This window comes from Pieris napi, chromosome 3 (assembly GCF_905475465.1).
Source record: "Pieris napi chromosome 3, ilPieNapi1.2, whole genome shotgun sequence".
In the NCBI taxonomy this organism is placed as follows: Eukaryota; Metazoa; Arthropoda; class Insecta; order Lepidoptera; family Pieridae; genus Pieris; species Pieris napi.
The window spans coordinates 9,880,864-9,892,031 of NC_062236.1; the positions used below are offsets into that span (position 1 = coordinate 9,880,864).

General features: G+C 32.7%; 1 protein-coding gene across 1 annotated transcript; it reads right to left on the minus strand.

The window, feature by feature from the left end:
- Positions 1 to 922: 922 nt before the first annotated feature.
- On the minus strand, positions 923 to 6,519 carry LOC125063795 (octopamine receptor 1-like). Its single transcript, XM_047670436.1, has 5 exons — positions 6,253 to 6,519; positions 5,511 to 5,651; positions 2,905 to 3,133; positions 2,288 to 2,474; positions 923 to 1,732 (listed from the first exon to the last, which is right to left on the minus strand). The coding sequence occupies exons 1-5, from the start codon at positions 6,488 to 6,490 to the stop codon at positions 1,193 to 1,195; spliced, it is 1,335 nt and encodes a 444-aa protein (XP_047526392.1). The 5' UTR covers positions 6,491 to 6,519; the 3' UTR covers positions 923 to 1,192.
- Positions 6,520 to 11,168: the final 4,649 nt, after the last annotated feature.

Sequence of the window (11,168 nt, forward strand, 5' to 3'; positions counted from 1 at the left end):
TCCTTATTTCTTGATGAATGTTTTCTTTTAGAGCTGCGAGAGTCTGTGGCTTGTTCACATACGCCCGAGATCTCAAAAAACCCCAAAGAAAGGAGTCTGGATTCATCGGGTGATCTTGCAGGAAATCGTCGACGAAATTCACGTTGTGTTTTTATCACTGATGAATTATTCCGCAAGAACATTGACACGATTATTCCACGTTCTTGGGGAGTAACACGGTCCATGTTTGTTTTCAGTATATTTTACATTTGTTCACTACAAAATTTTCAACAACAGAATGAAAACTATCGTCATATAAAAAATAAACAAATTTTCTTTAGTGCCATTACTTTTGCGCCACCCGTTACTATATACTGAAAGGTCGGTTTCTTTGAACCTATGGGATATGTGTGACGGCTCAGGCCAAGCTTGTTTGCGATACTAAGGGCCAGTACCAGTCTGTTGCACAGATCTCCATTAACAAAGAAGTTGCGCCTACCAAATGCTGTCTCCGACACTATCGAGATATTTATATGTTCGCAGAGTGAGTACTCAGTAGCGATATTGTGTATATTTTTTTTCTCGAAATTATCGTATTGGCTTACTATGTATTTCTGTAAATAAATAACGAATTGTTATAATGTTTACAAATCTTAGCTTTCGGTTATATTATCGCGAGTTAAAAATAATCATGACCTTTCAATTTATCGTTCATGTTATTCTTTATAATGACTTAATGTTTGATATAGTATGACATATTTACTCAAATACAAGGTATTGCATAAATAATTTTAAACTAACCGAAAATAACCAATATTTTAGATATTGCTGTGATATTGGGATGCCTAATTATTATCTCTCCGAAACGGCTCGACCGATTCTTATAAATTTTTTATGCATATTCAGTAAGTCTGAGAATCAGCTACTATCTATTAAACCCCTAAGTGATAAGGGGTGTAAAAAACATGTTTTTTTATTTTTTAGACAATTTTTTTTGTTTTAATTTCTTTATGATACGTCAAAAAAAATACAAACAAACCCTCCAACTTTCACCCATCTATATTCAACCCCTATTTTTATTATAGTAGATAGTTATTTTTATTGAACTAAAAAAATGTTTCCTAGAAATAATATACATGGCAAAACAACGTTGGCCGGGTCAGCTAGTATTTAATAATTAATTACGTTACAATATTTACAAAAAAACTGTGTATTAACGTTTATTCCTCTTACATTTTCTTATAGTCAACCTCCAAAACGCTAATCTAAAATCCGGTGAATAAAATGCGTAAATAAATGGATTAATGGCGGAGTTAAACCATCCCAACCATGTTAATACACACATAAGGACTGGATATACATAACTACTTGGAATAAAAGGTGTCATTAGATAATAGAGGAAGAAAGGCAACCAGCAAGCGACGAAACCTCCCACCACGAGACTCAACGTTTGAGCCGTCTTCGTTTCTCTTCGTAACGACGATACTCTATTGTTCTCATGATCTCTTATTGAATGTGTCCTTCTAGAAATCCTGGAACTCTTATACTTGTAGTTCGCCTTGAACTCGGTGAATTTGGACTCTTTCTCTTTCTCCTTTTTCAATTTCTGTCTCTTTTCAGTTCGGAAACAGCACGGGCATTTTTGTTCTTGGGTATCGTTTTGTTGTGGAGTTTGTTTAGATGCGCTTTGTCGTAGAGAAAGTTTATCTGACCCAGAATCGGATTCCGTGCGAATACAGGATAAATTGGCTTTCTGAAACAATTTGTATCGTCAGCATATGGTCGCACGAGGTCATCGGGGACGAAACAAATGGTACAGATAACGGAGTGCTTTCTCAAGTATGTTACAAATGTTATTACAAATGCATAAATGTACTCCCCTGGTAGAATATTAATTCAGGTATCATTCTGCAATAGTAAATTGCTTAAAGCAATTTCATTACCTGCTTTTCAAATTAAATTTAGTGCGCTACGTAGTGATAGTGCAGTTTATTCATTACACATTTTCCTAAGGTACTGTTTATCATAATGTAATTTTAGTCATTAACCACACAACTGTTTTTATTCTAATTTTAAACCTTAAATTTCAGAGTAGATTAAATACTTATTTACAAAGGTTATTGCAATGTTTTATGATATTCGTAAACAAAACAGCTTAGACATACTTTTGAAAAATCATGAATATATAAAATCAAAGATGTCATCGGAAACCAACCTAACATATCTTCTATCTGATATAAAATTTTTGAAATTCATTCATTATATAAATCTTATTTTTCTTAATACAAGAGTATGAACCAATTCGTACCTTAGTACATTTACTAGCTGTACTGGCAAGTTGCTGATGTCGTCTTGCCACGACACATGATATTCTGGCATAGACATATACCATGACGATCATGGGCAGAAAGAAGGAACCCATGGCTGAGAATACAACGTAACCTGCGTTTTGGTTATATCTACAGACACCACCTTGGTTATGGTCTGGTTCATACCTGAAAAAGTTAACTTTTTAAGAATGTTTTTTCTATTGTTATACACTATATTTACATTATTGCAATATCATAAAACAAAATTATACCCGACCAGACGTGAAAAAGATCGTGCTAATTTCAGACGCGAAATAAGCACGATTTTCATTCAATAATATATTTTAAAATAAATCATGACAAATAAATAATTATACTCAAATATATACTTTGTACTTCCCGTGAATTTACTCGCCCTACTTCAATCGTAGCGTAATGTCATTAAATAAAAAAAAATGGCCCACAAGAACGATGATGTAAACACATTTTGATATAAAGTAAATACATGTCCCATAATTATTTGAATTATTTGTTTCACATTCTGTGTTGTAGAATACTGTTTGCTAGCATAAAGATCAATTTTTCGTGTATGTCATGATAGGCTGATGATACTAACCATCCAAGCATAGGGGGGCATGTAATAGCACCAGCAGCAATCCAAACGAACAGAATCATTGTTAGAGCAAGTTTCTTCGATCTCCGACGCCGTGAGTAAGTCAGTGGCCTCGTGACAGCTAAGTACCGGTCTATGCTTATTGCACATAATGATAGAATAGAGGCAGTACATAGAAGAATGTCTAAGCTTATCCATATGTCGCATAGGATCCATCCAAGCTCCCATTCGCCTGGAAAAGAGGAAATATTAAATATTCTTATACAGTAATTCCTACATTAGGTAAATGATGAAGAAAAAAAAACAACTTCAAATACCTGTCCACTGAAAATAAAAATACATTATAAACATACCTACATACATCCCTCTAGAAATGCCCATGTGTTAAATCTACTGAAGCTTGGATTATGGATAGGTTGCCTAACTGATTAAGGGAGCGTTCAAGTATTACGTAACGCAATTTTTGGAGATTATTGACCCCCCCTCCCCCATGTAACTCGCCGTAACGTTTTTCAGTACCCAAGTACAGTACTGTACCCAAGTATAGTAAAACGTTTCGTGACCACCTAGTGACTCTTCAGTTACTATTATGTGGTGTAAGTCGAAAATAATATTAACAATAACGTGTAATTCAATCCCCGTCCCGCATCGTAACATTTTACAAAATGAAAATTCGTTACGTAATACTTGAACGGTCCCTAAAATGAAAAAAACAATAATCTCGATATGACTTCTAGTTTCAGAGAAATTTTCGGACAAACATTCATACACTTATAATTTGATCACACGTGCTTGGAAGTCTTAATAAACTGCCCAATTTTATTACATTTCAACAGTATCACAATGATCAAACTGATATCATTTATTTTAAGTCAAGAAAAACATAGGATTTAGCATAATGTTGAATCTACTGTTTACTATATTTGATACACACAGTTTTATTATTTAGGTAAATTTACAAATATATTTCTCAATAAACACGTTAGCTCAGTAATTTTTCACGAGTTCATTGCCTTTGAAGCGTATGAATTATCAAAACCATTATACCTCGGTTCAGTTTAGGTGAAAAGCGAAAATTTAATGAAACGTGAAGGCTTCGAAAAGGCGATCAATCATTTGCTCAAAAGACTCCAATGTCAAACTGTGTATTATTTTTAGTCAATAAGCACTATCTGAACGTGTCAAATTTTTTAAAAACCATAACTCAACTTCATTCAACAACATCAGCCCTTAGCTTTTTGCTATTGTATGTCTCTAAGGACCTATTAAAAAGCAAGACCGCGTTTTATTTTCAGGATTTGCATTTTTACCACGTTAGTATGTGAATGGACAAAAACAGCAGTGGCGCTACAGCCTTCTAGGTCAGATTTCTGTATCGGTTTCAGTGATCCATTGTTTATACGTTGGTAATACGTTGATTTTTTGGGTGTAAGGCACGCCGGATTCCTGATGTTTTTCCGAGCGAGCGAGTGAAATGAACAATGAATGAAACGCAGGATTTTCTTTAGACCAAATACGATAATGTTTTTAATTTGATTAAAATGATTAATTTCACGCTGTTCCTTTCTTTTAAAGTACTATGTTACTTAAGAAGAGTTATTAGTTTTTGGCCATTGTTTCGATTGGAATCATAAAAGTAGTATTTTTTTTACATTTAAGTCGGTTTGATACCCAGACGAGGCAAGTAATTTTTAGAAAATATTTGAATACAGAATTACTGACTTTTAAAAATAACATCAAGTGTTATTTCAGTAAAATACCCCATCTACGATATTTAAGGGACTTTCCCGTCATGTCCCATAACTTTGGGACGCCCTGTACAAATATGTAAACCTATGCAATTCATCGAGCATAAAATTAGACGAACATTGAATGGAAATTAATAAATATAAATCGCAGTATTGATAAATTCAAAATCGCATTAAAACGTAAATTATTGAGAGCTTATGATTATCTGCGTAATACTGCGTAGATTACCGCGTTGTTCCCTAGTAACCTAAAAAATCATTCAACCATTAAATAAATTTAAACAAAGACCAAAATGTTTTAAACCGTTTTTCAAAATCAGTTATCACGTGGTACGCACACAAATATAATACAAAATAAATAATTAGCATATAAAATATAAAATAATAGCATTAAATTGCATCCCTTCGGGTTTTTAAGTCAGTTAAGAAGTATTCAAACAGTTTATTTAAAAAAAACTAATTATTGAAAACTTTATATTTTTATGTACGTACAACGGCGGCGGCAATGTTTGTTAACAAAAATACAATATAATAGAAATAAATATGCCACAAATTAAACAATACGTAACACGCAAGTCACATTTATATATTATTTAAGTAAACAGATTAAGTTATATTTCAGAAAATCAGAACACTATAATTGTTCAATAATTAAAGTGCTATAATTAGCATTTTGAGCGTTAAAATCTATTAAAGCTTGATACTTATTAAATTAATTGTTTTACATCGTTCAAATTATTCGATGTTTCAAGTGAAGCAATATTCAACGAGAGACGAGAAAGTAAAGGATATTGATTTCTTTGACGGTGCTAAGTAAAGAGTTACCAAGAGTCTGGCGAACAAAAATTTGGACTATCTTACCTCTTATATGAACCGCTATCGCCGGCGGCATCACAAATATACCAACAAGAAGATCGGCAAGCGCCAAGCTTGTTACAAAGCAATTTGTGACTGTCCTCAACCTTTTGGTTGTTAAAACCGCGGATATAATCAATGTGTTACCTGAAAAAAAAAGTGTGTACGTACTTATACGCGTTAGAAGCGTACTTCTTTGGCGTAACAAGATAAAAAATCTTTTCAAAATTTTTATTCTACGTTTGTAGAAAAAATGAAACATTATCTAGTTAAATAAAGTTCATTTAAATATCACAAAAAAATATTTCTACATAATTAATTATACATATTGATATTTACTATTTAATTCACGTCCATTGGTTGGACTTCAGTAGACATGTGAGTTACAAGAGGCTTATGATAGGTAAAGTATGATACAAATATTCTTGTAGAAACATTATCTAAATATCGTACAAATACAGCATCAATAGTTGCATAAAAAAACTAAAATGTTGACTATAGCTAACTTCAGGCTGTCGGTTATTTGCGACGGTGTGCGCGCGCATCGTAAAAATTTACTCTCATCATTTCTGACTAACGCGCCAAAAGAAGTATCACTTCAAAATGTTTGAATTCAGAACAAAGTTAAAGAAGTATAACTTCAAAATGTTTGAATTCAGAACAAAGTTAAAGAAGTATAACTTCAAAATGTTTGAATTCAGAACAAAGTTATGTACAGAGACTATGTATTTTTTTAATATAGACTTACCTATTACAGTAATAACTATTAAACCACACAGAAAGACTACAACAGCTGCCTCAAATGCTTCGTATTCAGTGCACACTGTCTTATTACAGTGCGGATTTTCCTCTATCATTTGATATGTATATTTACTTGCGTTTTCTTCGTCTTTTTCTACATTTTCTATATATAACTCGCTGTCTGGCTCTGAGGCATTCCATTTTATGAAATGTTCAACTACCTTGTAATCTATTAGCGAGATCATAAGTTACGCCGTTGAATTAAAATCCGCCATTTTCTGAAACAAATGAATTAATGTTAAATTTATATCGACTGGTACAATAATTTATATTGGATATCGGTTATATCAATCTAATAAAGGTATATACATTATTAAGAAGTCCTAGTACAAAGAGTTCTATTGATTATCAGATTGTGGTTTTATTAACATTATCTCTTAACATATTATGCCTCTTGTCCGGGCTCACCCTACAGATACCAAGTTGTCGTGTCACCGGTGTTTTAATGATTAAACATTTAATATAGATTCTGAATTGCTTTAATTTATTTATTGACATAATTCAATTTATATTTATGTCTTTATAAAATAAATGTAGTTATAGAATAAATAATTTAATTAATTTGTTTGTAAACTAATTTATGGTTTACAGCCTTTTACAGGGACATGTATGGCAGAAGCAAGAAAACAAATGATGCCAGAAGAGCCCTTTATCTAAATGGGGTAACCCTAAGGGCTCATGCCCACGAGACGGTTTCAACACGGCCCGGTTTTTGGCCGGCGCCGGGTAGAAACCGTCCAAGCTTACACACAAGACGGTTTGTACACGACCCGGTTTCATGGAGGTGCCGCCTTCATACGCTCTTTTCATTCAATGAATTGTGGACGTATATGCGCTCATATACTGCCATACTCAACTGCGCACCGAGCGTAGACGCGGCTAGCACCGTGCCCGGTTGCGCGGAAAGCCGGCGCTAGCGCCGGCGTCGTGTGCATGGCGTCATAGTGTCCCATACAAGACTGTCGACCGGACATAGACCCGGGCCTAGCTCCGGCGAAAAACCGGGTCGTGTGCATGAGCCGTAAGACACAAGAAATTAATAATAAATTATTAATATCCATTTACAATAATAATAATTAAGCTTAATAATTAAATAAAACGAATTCTCATTTGAACTATAAGCTTTCATATTGTATCGCAATGAAAAGCCTTAAATAAATCTGCAAAAATATTATATTTTGCATTTTGAAAATATTATATTAATAACAACTAGGGTTCTCAAAATTTAAAATCCTAATGATGTGACACAGAATTTCATAACTAAATGAATTATGAGAATCGTAGGTTGATGTAAAATGATCTCTTGACCGAATTCTGAAAGCATTTTCCACGTTTTAATTTACCGTGTTACGCGAAGAGGATGAAATGTCTAGTTTTCAAATACTATGCAATTTCTTGCCTTCATTAACCAAAACTCAAAATGAGGAGTGTTATTTTTTATTTATTTACACTTCGTTGCAAATAAAAGAAACACAATACATAAAAATTATAAGGGGTGCAACGGGCGGCCTTATCGCTAATAAGCGATCTCTTCCAGGCAACCCTAGTTAAAGAGAAAAACTAAAAAAACATGTTATCTTAGTTCAGTCTTGCCAGACCCGTTAACCAGTGCTGTATCTATATAAAAAGCCAGGGGTAGTTAGCCAAAAAAAAGTACAGCATGGCTAAAGTCTGAAGAATTGCGTGTTCCAAATAAAATACTATTTTTGTATTTGTCCATTATTGAATGTAGTTAAACTTTGAGATACAGCCTCTTTAGGTCAGAGCCTCAGATTTCTGAATATGTTTCAAGATCATTTATCAATCTAATAGGCAAGTAGGTGATCAGCCTCCTGTGCCTGACACACGCCGTCGAAATTTTGGGTCTAAGACATGTCGGTTTCCTCACGATGTTTTCCTTTACCGTTCGAGCGAATGTTAAATGCACAAATAGAAAGAAAATCGATTGGTGAACAGCCGGGGAACGAACCTACGTTCTACGAAACTAAAGTTAGTTAAATGTCTTATCCCTAAGGTCGTTATTAGTAGGTTGTTATTACTTAATAATAATTGTATTAGATATCCAGTCAAACGTAATTTTTTTTTAACATATTTGTTGTTGTTACAGTAGTTTTATACTGATAACATACAAGCAACATATAGTATTAATGAGGCATTATTAACAAGCGATTTATTCCAGGCAACCGTAGTTAAAGCAAAAATAAACACTAAGTGCAAAAAATTAGGCCGTAAGTTAAGAAAAATAAATTTACAAATATAAGTACTATGTTTAAAAAAATTAACGTTTCACTGGATATCTAATACAATTATGATTACTTTACTTAAATGTCTCATTCCTGAGGTCGTAGGTTCGTTCCCCGGCTGTTCACCAATCGATTTTCTTTCTATGTGCGCATTTAACATTCGCTCGGACGATATAGTAGAAATCTAGACTTAAATAATTACCAAAACAACATCTAAAAAATAAAACTGTAATATCTATCAGTGGGTTCTGAGTTTGTTTAAATTATGATATTTGTTTACCCTGTAATAAAAAAAAGGGTGCGTGTACTTATGTACGCGCGTAAGAAGTTATACTTCTTTGGCATTATTAAAAATAGTTTTTGATTGCATGCAAATAATTAATTAGATACAATTAAATAATTAAAGGCTGGAAAAGGAGTCATTATAGTCAATTAAGTTCAGTTTACATTTGAAAAATTTAATAAATAAATATTTATTATTATTCTCTTACGTTAAGTGTAACATAAATTCTATTATTATTCGAATGTTGTTTTTAAATTATGTCAAATCCGTAGCTGTAGTATCTTCCGTGGGCAACTTCATTCTGTTAATGTTGTGTCACGGTACGCGCGCATCGTAAAATTTCACTCTCATCAATTTTTCATAACGGGCCTAAAGAAGTTATACTTCAAAAAAATCTGATTAAAGCATTGAGAGGAATTGGTAAAGCTTGATCTATTATGAGGCATTAGTAATAAAATATCCTTTAAATTATTATAATATGTAGTCCATACACTTTATTTTATAAAGAGGGACAGGGTACAGACCTGTGTGTGAGTGACCTTTCGTCAAATACACATTTCGCAGAGCATCGTCCAACGTTAGGTGATCCACCGACAATTTTTAATTAAAAGCAGTTTGAAATTAAATTTAAAGATTGATCGCCTTTAAAGAGTAGTCATTGTACCCACTGCTTATTACACCAAACGATAACAATTAATTTACGTAATACTATAGTAATTTAGGGTAAATTAGTTTGCACCAACATTCAAATTTGGTAAGGCTATTCGAAATTTTCCATATTCCACGTTTTATACAGGTCTTCATTTTCTTTGCCATGCTCCCTCCACTTTAGACAAAATTTTTGCAATTGATTTTTCTTTATCAATTAAATGTTTGAGGAAAACTTTTTTAATATTAGATATTTTTAAATACACGATGACCTGATGAACATGCGGTCAGATAACAGGAATTACAGTCGCTTTAAGATGGATATATCGACGTAGGAAAGCATATTTGCTGTAAGTAGACAAAATACCTAAAGTGATTTTTCCTGCCATTAGAATCAGAAAAAAAAGCCGCATCGAATGATCCTGTGTCTCTACGATGAAAAAAAAAATTACATACGCCGTTGAAAACGCCCGTACTTATATTTTTTTTAGCAAGATTAAATGCTGTATGTAGACCAAAATCTAGTCATTTCAGACATTTTGTACTTACAGCAAAAGAAAAACTGCATTTTTTTCTTTACAAATACTGACTTCTTCCCATTTAAAAACTTAACGCTACTTACAGCATTTCAGCGACGTGTGATTTTTACATTCGTTTACTGTAAGTAAGCAAGTTTAGGGAACCTACAGATTTAGTTTTTTTTTACCATTTACGACATTTTATTTCAACCAAACATTACATTACCAAATGACCCACTGCATTTGATCTAATCATAATTACTAACTAATCTTACATCTTGAATTGCAATTGAAAGAACCCAAATACATAAATGTACTGCATACAGCATATTTACCGCCTGTAAATTGATAATATTTCCGCGCGTACATTTTTCTTCCTTAGTTACAGCGTTTTAAAGGTTTGTGATTTAAAAAACTGTTTGTAGTTAGTAGCCAAACACGTACTTATAGTAACTTTGGATAAAAAGTTTACATTGCAAATGGTGACTGCCAGTTAAATAAATATATGTTTCAAAAATGGTATCAATATCATGGATAGGTCAGACGCTATTAATTTTTTTCCGAAATTAATAAAGTTTTTTGGCTCTGGTGAACAATTGCAATATGTCTACTTACAGCAAATGTGCTTTCCTACGTCGATATGTATAAGTACTTTGCCATAGTCTTGCCAAGTATTTATTAATGTCTTACTTACGTCTACTTAAGTTTGTTTTTGAGTTTTCGAACACTTAAATTATTCATACCATAACCTATCGTTACTGTATGACAGGTGAAATTTGATTAGTAACAACGCTGTCATGTTATTCGTTTAATATGAATGTATTCATATCGCACAATTATTAAAAAAAAACTGTGTTTATTCATTTTAAGTAAATGTGCATTACATGTTTAAGATTTGGGAACCCTTTTAAGTAAAAAATACCTGTGTCAGGGTTCCCAGCTCTTCCATAACAAACTTAATTATAAACTCCTTAAAATATATTTATATATAATGTAATTACATCTTTCAATATAATATAAAATATCATCCTAAGTTGACTTTTTAATGATTTTGTTTAATATTATATTTTATAGCAAATACTTGTCTATTCACGAATTTTGGTATTCGTTAGGTAAAGGTGAAGGTTATTAAGTATTTGATTAATTGAGAACTCAGAACTGGTGAGCCTTG

Bases quoted from the DNA above. Each gene is read 5' to 3' on its own strand.
- LOC125063795 (XM_047670436.1), bottom strand. From the start codon at position 6,490: ATGATCTCGCTAATAGATTACAAGGTAGTTGAACATTTCATAAAATGG. The intron at 2,475-2,904 runs GTTAGTATCATC...TAACTTTTTCAG, and splicing joins TGCCCCCCTATGCTTGGATG to GTATGAACCAGACCATAACC. The intron at 1,733-2,287 runs GTACGAATTGGT...AAATTGTTTCAG, and splicing joins CAGCTAGTAAATGTACTAAG to AAAGCCAATTTATCCTGTAT.